This window comes from Saimiri boliviensis, chromosome 2 (assembly GCF_048565385.1).
Source record: "Saimiri boliviensis isolate mSaiBol1 chromosome 2, mSaiBol1.pri, whole genome shotgun sequence".
Classification (NCBI taxonomy): Eukaryota; Metazoa; Chordata; class Mammalia; order Primates; family Cebidae; genus Saimiri; species Saimiri boliviensis.
The window spans coordinates 66,939,657-66,956,821 of NC_133450.1; the positions used below are offsets into that span (position 1 = coordinate 66,939,657).

General features: G+C 36.0%; 1 protein-coding gene across 10 annotated transcripts in view; it reads left to right on the forward strand.

Annotated features, from left to right (window-relative positions):
* The window catches only part of HERC1 (HECT and RLD domain containing E3 ubiquitin protein ligase family member 1), a 234,792-nt gene that overhangs the window by 85,022 nt on the left and 132,605 nt on the right, over positions 1-17,165 (forward strand). For 9 of the 10 annotated variants that reach the window (XM_074393495.1, XM_074393494.1, XM_074393501.1 and 6 more), the window contains 9 exons: positions 4,340-4,534; positions 6,092-6,403; positions 7,571-7,667; positions 8,247-8,390; positions 10,134-10,261; positions 13,366-13,510; positions 13,618-13,789; positions 15,146-15,280; positions 15,883-16,048. In XM_074393495.1, the coding sequence (XP_074249596.1) occupies positions 4,340-4,534; positions 6,092-6,403; positions 7,571-7,667; positions 8,247-8,390; positions 10,134-10,261; positions 13,366-13,510; positions 13,618-13,789; positions 15,146-15,280; positions 15,883-16,048 (1,494 nt within the window). Of the gene's footprint in view, positions 1-4,339; positions 4,535-6,091; positions 6,404-7,570; positions 7,668-7,910; positions 7,998-8,246; positions 8,391-10,133; positions 10,262-13,365; positions 13,511-13,617; positions 13,790-15,145; positions 15,281-15,882; positions 16,049-17,165 lie in introns of those variants that run through there. The other variant, XM_074393503.1, reaches the window with a different exon arrangement.

The following is a 17,165-nucleotide window of genomic DNA, read 5'->3' on the forward strand; positions in this document are numbered from 1 at the left end:
TCTATCATTTCTTTTAAATTTATTAATTGTAATATTTTTATGAAGAGATCCCCTTATTGACTGATTATTCTGCTACAGTTTACATAGGAGAGGCAGAATAAATGCTCGATCCTTTCCATCTGCTCTTTATTTACCAGTTTTCAATTTAATGAATTGTCCTACCGTCTCCCAAATTTGGCCAATTAATTTTAAAAATATCATTATGGGCCAGGCACTGTGGCTCACACTTGTTATCCCAGCACTTTGGGAGGCTGAGGTGGGTGGATCGCCTGAGGTCAGGAGTTTGAGACCAGCCTGGCCAACATGGTAAAACTCCATCTCTACTAAAAATACAAAAAAATTAGCTGGTTGTGGTGGTGGATGTCTGTAATTCCAGCTACTCAGGAGACTGAGGCGGGAGAATCGCTTGAACGTGGGAGGCAGAGGTTGCAGTGAGTTAAGATCACACCACTGCACTCCACTGGGCAACAAGAGCGAAACTCACTCTCTCTCTCTCTCTCTCTCTCCCCCCCCCCTCCCTCCCCCCGCACCCCACCCCCCCAACTATCTATCCATCCATCCATCCTGGGCTCAAGTGATCTTCTGGCCCCAGCTTCCCAAGTAGCTGGGACTATAGGTATTCGTCATCACACTCGGCTAATTTTTTAAATTTTTTTTTTCCCCCAAGACGGAGTTTCGCTCTTGTTACCCAGGCTGGAGTACAATGGCGTGATCTTGGCTCACCGCAACCTCCGCCTCCTGGGTTCAGGCAATTCTCCTGCCTCAGCCTCCTGAGTAGCTGAGATTATAGACAGGCGCCACCATGCCCAGCTAATTTTTTGTATTTTTAGTAGAGATGGGGTTTCACCATGTTGACCAGGATGGTCTGGATCTCTTGACCTCGTGGTCCCAAAGTGCTGGGATTACAGGCGTGAGCCACCGCACCCAGCCTAATTTTTAAAATTTTTTAATAGAGATGAGGTCTTGCTGTTGTTGCCCAGACTGGTCTTAAACTCCTAAGCTCAAGTGATCCTTCCACCTTGGCCTCCCAAAGTGCTGGTATTGTAGATGTGAGCCATGGTGCCCAGCCTGTCTCTATGTTTTAATCTTTATTTGGTATTAGTTCTACAAGTAATTACATATTTAATGCTCAATACTAGGCTTTGTGTCAATGTCTCTTTATTCTTTGTGATAATTTCATGGTTTTTCTCTAGTAGATTTCTCAATAAAGACTCATCAGAACAAGATTTCTAAGTTTTTGCATGTTGGTAATTGCTGTGCTCTTTATTCTTGTGTTAGTATTGATAATATTCTTTAGTTCATCTTTCCTTTACTTCACATTTTCTTTTTTTGTGTATCTTAAATATGTTACTCCTTTCTCTTCTGACATAAACTGTTACTGTCAAAATCAAAAGGTAACCTGATTTTCTTTCCTATGTAAGTCATACATATTTTGGTGAGAACCCCTAAGAATTTTTTTTTCCTTTAAGGAACAGTAATTTTACTGTAGAATACATCTTGATATTATTGATTCTTGGTTGATGTTCTTAGAGATATGATAATTCAATATGTAGTTTGGAATCTTTTTTATTTCAGGAAAATGTCCCTAAATTACAGTTGTCAAATTTTTTTTTATTCCTTTGATTGGATTCTATTTAGGGATTATTATTATATGTATGTTGGATCTTTGCCTGAATTTAGTACTTGTCAGTTTTTCTTGAATGCTTTGTCTTTTTTAGTTTTTTAATTTCTTTTTTTTTGGGACGGAGTTTCGCTCTTGTTACCCAGGCTGGAGCACAATGGCGCGATCTCGGCTCACCGCAACTTCCGCCTCCTGGGTTCAGGCAATTCTCCTGCCTCAGCCTCCTGAAGAGCTGGGATTACAGGCACACGCCACCATGCCCAGCTAATTTTTTGTATTTTTAGTAGAGACAAGGTTTCACCATGTTGACCAGGATGGTCTCGATCTCTTGACCTCGTGATCCACCCGGCTCTGCCTCCCAAAGTGCTGGGATTACAGGCTTGAGCCACCGTGCCCGGCTAGTTTTTTAATTTCTAAAAATGCCTTTTATCTTTCATCACTTTTAGGTCATTATCTACTTTGGTTTCTTCTAGTTTAGTTTTCAGTTCCAAAATGATTTTTTGTCTTTTATTTCTAATTATTGGGTTATGTTACCTCATTTTTGAGGGCTTGTAATTCAGATTTCTGTTTTTCTTGTTTATGTGTGTGTGTGTGTGTGTGTGTGTGTGTGTGTGTGTGTGTATGTATGTGTGTGTGTGTGTTTTGGATGGTGTCCCACTCTTGCCTAGGTTGGAGTGCAGTGGCATGATCTTGGCTCACTGCAACTTTGTAATAACTTTATATGAGATTTGACCTCAATACTTTTCTGTTGCTTATTTCTATGTGAAATTAGTTTTCCTGAACTCTTAGAATGAGTTGGGATTTAAGATGGTTTTTAAAACTCCATAGACTCCCTTCCCCCATATGTGTAATGTTAAAAAAAAAAAATGGTTTTACAGATTGTTCTCCTTCCCAACTTTTATCTTGCTATTCTCTTTCCTTTCTATCTTTCTTTTCTGTTGTCCCTATTCTGTTCAATATTTATTCTGCTCTCAGTAGTTTCAGTGTAGGGGCTTTGTCCTGGAAGGGAATCCTGGCTGGCCAGTATCAAGAGGCCTGAGCCACCACACCTGGCCATGATAGACCTTTAGATGAACAATTCCTACCCTCTTGGTCCCCTTCCTTTGTCTGCAACAAAATTCCAGACCTTTTATTAGGACTGGCAACTGTCTTCAGATACTGTCCTCATGTTCACTGGAAAATATTTGTCTAACACACATATTATTCTGTTGTTTTGGATACTATTTAAAGTATCTGACTAAGATGACCTTATCCTCCCCCATTTGATGTGCTGGCAAACTAATATGTTGACTTCTTTAGTTTCTTTGATAGTTTTGCTTGATTCAGCAAAACCAAAAAACTAAAAGGCAGAAAACAAATTGACAGTCACTGTAGTCAGAGTTCATGTGTTTATTGTATTGAGTTTATACAAATCAATTAAAAAATCTATTAAGTTCTAATACATTAGTGAGCAGAATTTTACTTCACAAAATGTAGTAAACAAATAGATGGAAAAACTTTAGTTTTGCTAACAATAAAGAAATGTGAAGTTAAGGGCATCTTCCTTTTTCCTCACTTATGTTTGCAAAAAAATTTAAAAGCATAATACTTATTATGTATGGATTCAGTGAGATTGGTACTGGAATGGCCACCCTAGGTCCTATGCTTTTGCCAGGCAGCCTGGATTTTTAAAAAGGTTTATTAATGGCAATAGACTTTACCATTATATTTTACAGAAATGGTAAATAAGCCATGATTTTTATTTTATGTATTCAGATATATGTGTGAATGTTAATTACTTTGGGTCTTTGCTGTTTTTAGAACAGCCTCCTTTCATCCATTACTAGTGACATAGTACCATCTTGGAATGCAATTTGGTATAGTATGTTTCAGGAATCATAGAATTCTTGTCTTTATTTGAATATTGAATCCCATTTCTGAGTTTCTCTACTAAGGAAGTAATAAAAAGTATAGTAACAACTATATCCTTAAAAATGGCCTATATAACAAATAAATAGAAAGACTCTAAATGTCTGTAAAAGGAAAGTGGTGCCAGATACGGTTACATGGTGCCTGTAATCTCAGCTACTGGGGGGGTGCTGAGGTGGGAGGATTGCTTGAGCCCAGAAGTTTGACTTTAGCCTGTGAGATAGTGAGACCTCATCTGTTTTTTTAAGAAAGTTGGGGATCGGGAAGTGGTTGAATACATTGTGATTTTTTTTTTTTTTTTAGTGGATGGAATATTATCTATTCAATCATGAAGACTAGGTAGACATGGATTTGTATGACTCTTTTGTGCCATTTGTCACTTTTGTGTATCCACTGTGGTGTCTGTGTTAAAGAATATATATATGAAAAATTCTGTAAAGACATATATTTAAAAGGTAAAATTTATTGTATTAAGGTGATAAGATTATCCATAGTGATTTTTTTTCTATTTTATTTCTTAAGCTTTGTTTTTCTATAATGTTTTTGTATGCAATAATAAAATATTTAGCCAAAAGAAGATTGAGTTTGTGTCTCCCTTTTCCCACTTTTGCCACTTGATTAGTGTCTTTTAGTGGTTTATTCCATATAAGTGAATAGTCTGGTTATCTTTATTTAAGCTGGATGTATGTTCACAGGTCCTTTGAGCAGGAAGGAAAGGCAACAGTAATTTCAGTGACCGTATATATATATATAAAATGTCCAGACTAAAACTGTCTTGACTATTTGTTGCATATTTTAAATTTTTAATAGGTTTGCAGAATGGCTTCTGATTATTCGAGAACGTGTGCTAGCCCAGATAGCATTCAGACTGGTGATGCTCCCATTGTCTCCGAAACCTGTGAGGTTTATGTTTGGGGGAGCAATAGCAGCCATCAGTTGGTAGAAGGCACACAGGAGAAAATACTACAACCCAAACTGGCTCCTAGTTTCTCTGATGCACAGACTGTAAGTTTTCTAAATAGCTTACAAACTGGTAGATAATGTGGTGTATATTCATGCTTATTTGCATTAAATAATATTGAGTATTTTTTAAATGAGTAGAAATTATTGATTGTTTCTGATCTGTATACTGCATTAGTTTTTTCATTTTAATAGAAAAATATGTTTTTAGTCCCCAGTATCCCTGACAGCATGTATAACTTTCTTTTTTTTTTGAGACGGAGTTTCACTCTTGTTACCCAGGCTGGAGTACAATGGGGCGATCTCGGCTCACCGCAACCTCCGCCTCCTGGGTTCAGGCAATTCTCCTGCTTCAGCCTCCTGAGTAGCTGGGATTACAGGCATGCACCACCATGGCCAGCTAATTTTTTGTATTTTTTTTTAGTAGAGACGGAGTTTCACCATGTTGACCAGGATGGTCTGGATCTCTTGACCTCGTGATCCAACCGCCTTGGCCTCCCAAAGTGCTGGGATTACAGGCTTGAGCCACCGTGCCCAGCCAGCATTTATAACTTTCAAATAATTGAATTGGGATCTCTATTTTTGAGAAGTGTTAAGAATAGCAACAGACTTTACCAGAATGTTCACCACGAACAGCAAATAGGAGTAAATAAAGGCGAGGTATAGTGGCTCATGCCTGTAATCCCAGCTGGTGGATCATTTGATGTCATAAGTTTGAAACCAGATTGACCAATGTGGTGAAACCCTGTCTCTCCTAAAAATATTTACCAAAATTAGCCAGTCATGGTGGTGCATGCCTGTAATCCCAGCTGCTTGGGAGGCTGAGGCAGGAGAAGTACTTGAATGTAAGTGGAAGTTATGGTGAGCCGAAGTTTCGCCTCTGCACACCAGCCTGGGTGACAGAGTGAGATTCTGTCTCAAAAAAAGAAAAACAAAACAAAACAAAACAGAAAAACCCCTCTGCACTCCAGCCTGGGTGGACAGAGTGAGATTCTGTCTCAAAAAAAGAAAAAAAAGAAAAAAGAAGAAACCTCTGCACTCCAGCCTGGGCGACAGAGTGAGATTCTGTCTCAAAAAAAAAAAAAAAAAGTAAATAAAAACTGGGAGTTCTTTTTGCCAGATTAGCATTTTATATTCTTATGATCACTTTTTTTACATTTATAACCTAGCTAGAATTTTCTATTTTATTATTACTTTCATTAAAATACATATTTTTTCCAAATAGTTTAGAATACATTTTATATGGTTCTTGCTATAATGTACCTTGAGGAATTCATTCAAAAATTTTGCATATTGCCATTCTCAATTATAAGAGGATATTAAGCTTTTTACTGTTTTGTTTCATTCAATCATAACCTGGACAATAACTTGAAAAGATAAAATATACATGAAGATTTGAACTCAGCAACAAAGTTGTAAGCTTTTTTATAAAAAGACCATTTGTATTCTTTTAAATTTCTGTATATTCCTTAATCTCTGTGGAGAATGATGCCATATTCTGCTTTCAAAGATGTCTTTTGAGCCTCTTTGATAAAATTAGCCTTAAATATTATACTTTGATACTCAGATAAGTATTTTATGTTTATGATTTTTTGTTTATAGATTGAAGCTGGACAGTATTGCACTTTTGTCATTTCTACTGATGGCTCTGTTAGAGCTTGCGGTAAAGGCAGCTATGGGAGACTGGGCCTTGGAGACTCCAATAATCAGTCAACTTTAAAAAAGTTAACATTTGAGCCTCACAGATCCATTAAAAAGGTTTCATCTTCTAAAGGATCTGATGGTCATACTTTAGCTTTTACGACAGAAGGAGAAGTCTTCAGTTGGGGAGATGGTGATTATGGGAAACTGGGACATGGAAATAGTTCAACACAGAAATATCCCAAGCTTATTCAGGGACCTCTACAAGGAAAGGTATGTGCTTTCTTTTTAGTTATAAAAATGATTAGATGCATTGGTGTGGTAATTGACAATATCTTTCTGATTTTGATGTTTTCTTTCTACCAGTGCCCCTTACCCGCAACCCTTTGGCTTAATCTTTTGTGCATCTGTTTTACAGTTTACAGAACACCTTTATATACATTATTGAATTTTATTTCTTATATTCTTATAAGAATAGTTATTATCCCTATTTCACAGATAAATGAACTGAGAGTCATTCATTCAATAAGCATTTATTTAGCACTTTCCAAGTATCAGGCAGTATTTTAGGCATTAGATGTGTAGCAGTGAACAAGACAGGTAAGTCGCTAATCCTTTAGTCCTCAGGGTAGAGATAATAAGTTAACAAACATATAAAATAGTTTCAGATAATAGTAAAGAAAAAAAAAGAGCAATAAAGATTAACTTGGGCAGGGTATGGTATTAGGTAATGAGGTAGGGCAGAGAGTGCTCTTAGAAGAGGTGGCATCTTAATAGACACCTGAATGGTGAGGCATTTAGACTAGCTAAGTAATTGACCAAGGACCCACACAAATAATTAGAACTGTTAGAAACTGAGCTTATATCTTCTGTTTTTATTAACCAGCCTACCTACCTATCTACCTACCTACCTACCTTCCTACCTTCCTTTCCTACCTCGTTTTTTGTTTTTTCTTTTCTTTTCTTTTTTCTCTTCTTTTCTTTTGGAGAAAGGGTCTCGCTCTGTTATCAGGCTGGAGTGCAGTGGCGCTATCTCAGCTCACTTCATCCTTGATTTTCTGGGGCTCAGGTGGTCTCCCTGACTCAGTCTCCTGAGTAGCTGGCACTATAGGCATGTACAACCATGCCTGGCTAAGTTTCATATTTTTTATAAGAGATGGGATTTTACTGTGTTGCCCAGGCTGGGCTTGAACTCCTGAACTCAAGCAGTCTGTCTGCCTCAGCCTCCCAAAGTGCTGGGATTACAGGCATGTATTTCAGCACTTACTTGACTCCTTAGCCAGTCATCCTTGTTCTGAGCACAGGCTCCACAACTGTACATGGAAATTCCTGGATGGGTTGTGAATATTAGTATCCGTGAAGTCTCTGTGTATTGTATCAAATATGGACTATATGTTTTAACATTTGCATGCTTATTATATTTACTTGTATGCAATGCAGGTAGTTGTTTGTGTGTCAGCTGGATACAGACATAGTGCTGCTGTCACAGAGGATGGGGAATTATATACCTGGGGTGAAGGAGACTTTGGAAGATTAGGTAAGATTTTTTTAAAATGGAAGTTATTCTAGAAAAATAGAAATGATTACAGTTACTGAGAAGCCATGAAAGTAGATTTACTAGTGAGAATAGACTGTCATTTATTTTGTTTAAGCTCAGAGGAAGATGATTTTATATAGTTAAGACCTAGATTTTAGTGCTGATATTTAAGATGTAATTAAATCTAGCAAGCATTTACTGAGTGTGCCCTATTATGACCAGGCACTGTAGGGTTTCTGGGATAAGAGCAATACCATCCTGATCCTGAAGTTTATAATCTAGTGGGTAATGAAAACAAGTCAACATGAGCATGAAACAGGACAACATAAGGTAAGTGCTATGAGGGGAGCATGAATAGATCATTTTAATGGTTCACTGAAGTGACTGCATGACCCAGTTTAGGAGCAGCTTGGAAGATTGTTTGAGAAGATGTTAGAAATGATTTTCTTTTTCATATTGCATTTAGAAAGTATCTCAAGTCTATTTTAAAATTGTAACATTTATTCTACTTGTGAGGTTAACGACCTAGAGAAAAAGAAGTAACATTGTTTCTTTGTTGTTGTGTGTGTTTTATCCAAGGTCATGGTGACAGCAATAGTCGTAACATTCCAACATTAGTAAAAGACATTAGCAATGTAGGAGAGGTTTCTTGTGGCAGTTCACATACTATTGCTCTGTCTAAAGATGGGAGAACTGTATGGTCTTTCGGAGGAGGAGACAATGGTATGTATCCTTTGTTTCATTATCTCTGGGTTTTTTCTTGAGATTTTTAAAAATTTATTTTTCAGTTATATATGCCTAGTGTAGAAAGACTCAAATACAGATGAGCAGAAGAAATTAAAAAAGAACTGAGCTTTTACAAATGTTGCTTTAACCATTGTTAACATTTTGGAAATAGACTAATAAATAAATATACATTTATATAAATATTTACATATATTTCTACTTAGATGTCTTTTTAAAAACCAAACTGGACCTACATGTGTATATTTTGTATAAGTTTATGTATGTTTTGACATGTATATATTTTACTTTAATAGTTTGTTTGTTTTTTTTTTCTTTTTTTGAGACAGGGTGTTGCTTTGTTAACCCAGGCTAGTATGCAGTGACGTAAACCTGGCTCACTGCAGCCTCAACCTCCTGGGCTGAAGCGATCCTCCTACCTCAGCCCCCCAGTAGCTGAAACTGCAGGCACATACCACCATGCTCAACTAATTTTTATAATTTTTGAGAGACAGGATTTCACTTTATTGCCCAGACTGGTCTCGAACTCCTGGGCTCAAGTGATCCACGAGGTTTGGCCTCGCAAAGTGCTGGTATTACAGACGTGAACCTCTGTGCCCAGCATGAATATCTTTTTTATATCAAGAAGCATGACTCTACATCTTTCTTTTAAGTGGCTCAAAGTATTCTTTCATTTGTTGGTGGCACAATTTATAAAACCAGTTTCTTATTGTCGGGTATCTAGTTGGTTTCCATTTTTTTCAGTATTAACAACACAATGAATGAGTAAATCTTTGTTCACTTTAATTAGTCACTCTTCCTAGCAATGTGAGTGCTTACTTCACCATAGTCTTCAACAACAGCATGTATTAAAATTAATATAATTAAATAATTTCAATAGTGAAAATGGTATCATTTAACATTTACTTTTTTTTATTCCTGGTGAAGTTGAATTTGTAGATTGTTGGCCATTTGTTTTCTTCTTTAATGATTTGTCAAGTTTTCAATTTCATAAACTATTGAATCTTTTAAAAAGTGTTTTGAAAAATTATATGCATATACATTCTTGTATAGTACTTGTATATGATGTCAGCAAATTTGAAGTTAGTAATAGAGCCATTAAAGGGGGAGAAAGACAGAAAAATAATTTAAAAGCGATTTTAAATGCTTGATTTAAAGGTGATTTTAAATTGCTTGATTTTAATTCTTGAAATTAAGATATAAAAGGCTATCAGTGGTTGTTTGTTAGCTTTCTTACATTAAAAATGCTCACTTGTGCCGAGCGCGGTGGCTCAAGCCTGTAATCCCAGCACTTTGGGAGGCCGAGGCGGGTAGATCACGAGGTCAAGAGATCGAGACCGTCCTGGTCAACAAGGTGAAACCCCGTCTCTACTAAAAATACAAAAAATTAGCTGGGCATGGTGATGCGTGCCTGTAATCCCAGCTCTTCAGGAGGCTGAGACAGGAGAATTGCCTGAATCCAGGAGGAGGAGGTTGTGGTGAGCCGAGATCGCGCCATTGCACTCCAGCCTGGGTAACAGGAGCGAAACTCCGTATCCCAAAAAAAAAAAAAAAAAAAAAAAAAAAGCTCACTTGTTAGCATCCTCAGCTATCAGAAACAAGTTTTTCATATCTGTCAGGTTAGTGATGGAAAGATTAAAGCTTTTTATCAACTTTAGTACTATTAAAAAAAGTAGAGGTTCTTTGAAGCAAGTAAATTGTTTAATGTGTTTGTTTTTATAGGTAAACTTGGTCATGGTGATACCAACAGAGTGTATAAACCTAAAGTTATTGAAGCTTTACAAGGAATGTTCATTCGCAAAGTTTGTGCTGGGAGCCAGTCTTCACTTGCTTTGACATCAACAGGGCAGGTAGGACTAAGAGATGAGTATAAAAGACTTAGAGTATTTCAGCAGATTAGGTGACTAAACAGTAATTATTGTATTTAAATTTTTAAATTCAAATAAATACATTTTTAGGCAACATGCTGAAATGAAGTATTTTCTCCTGTTTGAAGTAGAGTATCTGAGAAGGAACCAGGTTTTCTAACTTGGCCTATGTGACCCAGATAAACCTTAGTGGAGGCTCTGTTCTTTGTATTAAACTGATTTTCTAAAATGTTTTAGCATTTAGCTTCCCTTAAACCTTTTCCAAAACATCATCGATAGTGGGGGAAAGCTGAACTAGATGTTGATGGAGCCAGTGATATGAACTAAGAAGGCAAGAGGGTGATCAAAAAAGAGGATAAAGAGAATGCTTAGGTATGGAAAATAATCTGAAAGAGGTGTTTCTGAGAAATAGGGTAAAGTCAGGCTTAGGATAGTTAAGAATTTTATGAGCCTTTATAAAAGTTCATAAGCTTTGGACTTTTATAGCTTATAAGCTTTGAACTTTTACATGCTTATTTTCACTCTTACCCTATTTGTTTGTTGAAGATAGGGAGGAGCCAGGTATGATTAGAGACTGACACTATTTGTCCCTATGTACCCATCAGTGATGGCAGTAAAAAAGCGAGCTGACAACTTACTCTATCATATATAGGAGGCCACTTTGTGCCAGGCAGAGGTATAGAAGTGTTTTGTCACTAATTTGCAAGACCGATGAGCAGAAAAGCTGAAATTAGCATATAATGTTGTTACTCTTTGAGAAACTAGAATGCCTTGTGTCCTAAAAATCTAACTCAAGTTATTCATTATTACATTAGTTAGTTGCTGCCTTAAAAATGTCTTTTCTATGTATTTCTCACCTTGGGTTTTATAGTAAGAATCCATGAATTAAAGTTAAAAGATGCTTATATATTTGATGTATACATAAGCAAAAAACAGGCAAATTAACAGACATTCCTTGAACATCATGTCCTTCTTTTTTAATGAGGGGTGATAATTTCTGCTTTCCATACAAATGATCATGTAAGATAATCATTAGAATTGAGAGTTTCTGTAGATTATCAAGTACTCTTCAACTATTAGTTGGTGGTGGTAGTAGTAATAAAAATAATACTAACAAATCTATTACACTGAATTCCAAGAGAACTTGTAAATTGTTTATAGAATAGTCATATCATGAGTACCTTAAGTTTTATTAAATCAAATATATATGTATAAAAAAAAGTAAAGTCAAATATTTTTAAAAGGTAAGAGTTATTCTGTTTACCATTATACTTGAGCATGAAATGATGATCAACATTTGCTTTTCCCTCAGTCTCTCTCAGTGCTTTCAGGCCTCTTCTGTACTGACGTCCCACCATACTATATGGTATGGTCCAGTCCCTAAAGGCAAGCCAAGTATTTCTCATCTGGTGCTCAAACAAAAGAACACCGCAAGAGAAAACTCTATGTAGGCTTTACTGAGTGACAGTATTATAGTGATGTATCACTTAACAGAATATGTTCTGAGAAATGTGTTGTTAGGCAATTTTGTTATTGTGAGAACATTGTAGAGAGTACCACACAAACCTAGATGGTGTAGTCTACTACGCTCCTAGACTGTATGGTGTAGCCTATTGCTCTTAGACTTCAAACCTGTACTGCATGTTATACCTTTGGAAATTGTAATGAAAGGGTAAGTATGTATCTAAACATATCTGAACATAGAATAGGTATAGTAAAAATACTGGCATCAAAGTTCCATTAAATCTTGTGGGACCACTGTTGTATAATGTGGTCTATTATTGACTGAATGGTACATGACTGTATTATAATTTATGAGTGATTTAGGAGATTTCCTATGATGATTTTGACTGTACATTATTTCTCTGTCCTTATCTTTAATTCCTATCATCTTGTAAAATATGCTTATGTACTGGAATTTGTTGTGTTCTATGCTTAAGTAAGTAAGTTACCTGAAAACAAATATAAATATATGTTATTATTTTATTTTATTTTGAAGTCAGGGTCTCACTCTGTTGCTCAGGCTGTAGTACAGTGGCACAAACAAGGCTCACTGCAGCCTTGACATGGTGGGCTCAAGAGATCCTCCTCGCTCAGGCTCCCGAGTAGCTGGGACCACAGGCCTGTACCACAATGCTTGGCCAATTTTTAAAATTTTTGTGGAGACCGGGTCTTGGCATGTTTTCCAGGTTGATCTTGAACTCCTGGATTCGAGTGATCCTCCTGCCTCTGTCTCCCTACGTGCTGGGATTATAGGCTTGAGCCACTAGACCTGGACAGTGCTTTTTAGTTTTTATTGAAGTGGTTTAATCTCTCGGCAGCAGTCTTTCCTAAAATAATTGCAAGACAAAAACAAATTCTCAAATTTGGTGGCATAAAGATAAGAGTCAATATAATCTTACCAAAACCTATTGAAGATAAAGAAAAAAATCATTCAGATTGCTCATTGTTTTGATTTTGATTTTGGGTTGCTAGATTGGCAGTTATTCACTTATTTGTCTTGCCAAAGACAACAATTTTTTTTCCCACCTAACCCTTTCCCCAAGCATCTTAAATCAGTCAGTGGTTATTTTGGTATTGATTAGTCAAAAATGAAGATGTTCAAGAGGAACTATCTTGTTCCTGCTTCACAAGGACCTCTTTGTAAATGATAATTATTGTTACAATGAGGTGAGGTATTTTATTACTAAATAGTAAACATTGGTTTTGTGATTTATATAATCTATTTTATATACTCGTACCTTGTTCTAATCTTAATCTTACCAAAATAGTGAGAAACACATAAAGGAGAAGTTTTAAGACAGTATTTTCAAAGCCAGTAAGATGGGGCAAATACAACAAATTGCAAACCAGTTAGTAGTTTAGCAGACTGTCACAGAAGACCTTTCTGTTTTTTCTATTACAGCAAAGGCTTAAAGGCAGCATGAAAAATTGCTATAACAATCTTTTAAATGATCAAAATGATTTTAACATCACAAAGTTATTTATCAAACCACACTCTAGTTTCATAGATTTTATTTATCCCTAAACAAGCCAACAATCTAATCATCTCAGAGTTACGGGTAGTGTATTCCTGTTTTTTTCAGGTCTACGCTTGGGGCTGTGGAGCTTGTCTAGGTTGTGGTTCTTCAGAAGCTACTGCTTTGAGACCCAAGCTTATTGAAGAACTGGCTGCCACAAGAATAGTTGATGTTTCAATTGGAGACAGTCATTGTTTGGCTCTTTCTCATGGTAAAGTCATTTGTTTTTAAGGAAATATTACTAACTTTGTCTTCTGTAAATATATTATATTTAAATTTAGCTTTTCTTTTATATAATATTTTATATTTTGTTTTTAGATAATGAAGTTTACGCCTGGGGCAATAACTCAATGGGGCAATGTGGCCAGGGAAATTCCACAGGTCCTATTACTAAACCAAAGAAAGTGAGTGGCTTAGATGGCATAGCCATTCAGCAAATTTCAGCTGGAACATCACATAGTCTGGCATGGACTGCTCTTCCTAGGGACAGGTAAGAGTGCCTGTTTTAAAAAAGTCTTGTGTGTTTTAACACAAAAAAGTCAATAAAAAGTAGAAGCACTAATAAAAATGGAAATAATTGTGCTTTGTTCATACTCTTCTGAAATAGATAGGAATGCTTTTTCTCTATCATAGAAATGACATTAGATTTGAGTGTTGATGTTAGACGTGTTTCACAAGCAAGAGGTCATACCCAGTATTTAAGACATTGTCTTAAACGTTTTGAATCCTCTTTTATCTCTAGATACAGATTAAAAAAAATTAAATGTCTGCGTATCAAGAGGAAATTAAAATAATTAAAATCAGAACTAGGCTTTATTGATTTAATGTTATTTAACATCAGCACGCTTTATCTGGTTGGTTTTTTGAAAGTTTTTTTGAAAAAAAAAAATTGCCGTACTTTTAAAATCAAGGAGGTTACTTTTTGGAGAAACTTAGCTTTTTCCTAAAGTGTTAACTGTATGTGTTTAGTCAATCAGGTAGGTGAGTTTTAGTCAATATTAAGATACTGAATTTTAAGGACTGTCTGAGTTATTTCAGATATTTTCAAATATACATGGGCTAATTTATAGCTTAGAATGTATTTTGTTTGCATTCTATACTTTTGACTCAGTTTTAAAATGATATTCTAATCAATTAAAAATATTTATTAATAGTTATTCCTCTTAACACAAAAGCCAAAATAAATAAGTTGAATATAAGTAGTTTGCTATTAGCATTAAATCTCCATCTTCCCACTTCATATGTAGGTAGTTGAGTCCCAAGATCTTAAAAGTATTCACAATAAATTTCAGGATTTTGTCTTTTAATAGATTTCAGTATATCACTCTATATAGTCAGGATATTTTTCTTAATAAGAAATATACATTTTCTAAACTCTTAGAACCGGAGGGACTTTAGTAGATCATGTAACATAGCCCTCTGCTTGCAGGTGAGTAGACATCCAAACCTTCCAAAACAAGTGGTGGTTGTATGCTTTTTTCTTAAAGATGGCAAATTCGTGGTTTTCCTTAGTCACTAAAATGAAAGGTTTTATCACTTTCATAATTAGTAATGTCTTCTGTGTATGTTGTTGAAATCATTTATCTTTGATGTATATATGTGTATATATATTTTTTGAGATGTAGTCTCACTTTGTTACCCAGGCTGGAGTGTAGTGGTGCAGTCTCTGCCCACTGCAACGTCTGCCTCCCAAGTTCAAGTAATTCCCCTGCCGTAGCCTCTTGGGTAGCTGGGATTGTAGGCATACACCACCATATCTGGCCAATATGTTTTAATTTTCATTTTTGATCATTTATAAAAACTTCATTTTAAGACTGTTTTATTATTTTCTGATGTGTCCTTCTAGACAAGTTGTTGCATGGCACCGACCTTATTGTGTAGATCTTGAAGAGAGTACCTTCTCACACCTGCGTTCTTTTCTTGAGAGATACTGTGATAAAATAAACAGTGAGATTCCCCCACTCCCTTTCCCTTCATCAAGGTATGTTATATGTGTGTTTGTGCATGTGTATAAATTACTCCTTTTGAATTTTGACTTACTGTTCTTTTTTGTTTTCCCAAATCATATGGAACTTTTTTATAATCTAGGAAAGAGCTAACCTTAGATAATTATTGATAGTAACCTCTAGGAAAAAGTTACTCATAATTTCACAGATGATGTTTTAAAAAATTACTGTTGTTCATGACTTGACAATTTTTTTTTTTTTTTTGAGACAGAGTCTTGCTCTGTCACCCAGGCTAGAGTAGTGGCTGATCTCGGTTCACTGCAACCTCTGCCTCCTGGGTTCAAGCAATTCTTCTGCCTCTTCCTTCTGAGTAGCTGGGATTACAGGCATCTGCCATCACGCCTGGCTATTTTTTATATTTTTAGTAGAGACAGGGTTTTGCCATGTTGGCCAGGCTGATCTCAAACTCTTGACTTCAGGTGATCTGCCCATCTCAGCCTTCCAAAGTGCTGGGATTACAGGCATGAGCCACTGCACCTAACCGACAAAACTTTTAAATTGAAAAAAATGTTACCCATACTGGGTAGCACATACACTTTTATGTTCCAAAAATTCATAGCTGTTTATTTGGTTTCAGGGAACACCACAGTTTTCTCAAGCTATGCCTAAAGCTACTTTCAAATCACCTTGCTCTTGCACTTGCGGGAGGGGTAGCTACCAGCATTCTCGGGAGGCAGGCGGGCCCACTTCGAAATTTGCTCTTCAGACTGATGGACTCAACTGTCCCAGATGAAATCCAAGAGGTAAGAGAATAGCCACATCTTTCACTGAGATTTTAGCCATACAATATATTAAACTGTACGTTGAACAGTTTCAATTGGATGTTGTTTCCCTTACTTCTATTTTCTTGGTGGGAGCAGATATTTTTGATTAACTCATCCTTTGAGACAAAGGTCAGATGCTATCTCTGAGAAACTTTTTATTTCTGCCCTCCCACGAGATTTGGTTTTTCTTATAAATGTTCTCATTATATCGCATTGTATTATAGTTGCCTATTTACAAACATGCCACTCTTTTTTCACCAGAAGATGAGTTCCTGAGGGCAAGGACCTAGTGCATGGCTTGGTCAATAGTAGTAACTGAATAAGTGGACTGGGTCATCTACTAGAACTGTATCCAGAGCTAAGGAGAGGAAGGTCGGCTTAAGGAGGAAGAAGTGGCCTGGAATAGCATAGTGTTTATAAATAAGGAGAGTATAGGTTGAAAAAGCATATTTTGTATTATAATACAATATTAAATTTGGGGAAAATGTAAAAATGTCTATATATTTGTAGTACAAAATATAGAAAATAAAAATAAATATTTTGGCAGGTAATAATAGAAAGTACAGTAATTTTTAAACCAATGTGCTCCTAAATTATCGATAGATCAAAGAAGGAAATTACAAGAGAAATTTAAAATACTTAAGATTAATGAAAACAAAAACATAATATACCAAAACTCATGAAATGCAGCTATAGCTGTGCTTGGAGGGAAATTATAGCTTATAAACATCTATATTAAAAACAAGAAATATGTTGAATCAGTAATTTAACCTTCCATCTTAAGAAATTAGAAAAAGAGGAGCCAGCTCAACCCAAAGCAAGTAGAAAAATGGAACTAATGTAGATTAGAGTGAAATTTTAAAAATGAAGAATAGAAAAACAATTGAGATCAAGGAAACTAAATGTTGGTTCTTTGAAAAGACAAAAACCAACAAACCTCTGGCTGGACTGACCAAGAAAAAGAGAGAGAGGACTTAAATTATTCAAATCAGGAGTGAAAGATGAGATATTACGACTGACCCTACAGAAATTAAAAGAAAATTGAGAGGCAAAGCAAGATGGTGGAATAGAATGCTCCACTGATCATTCCCCCCGC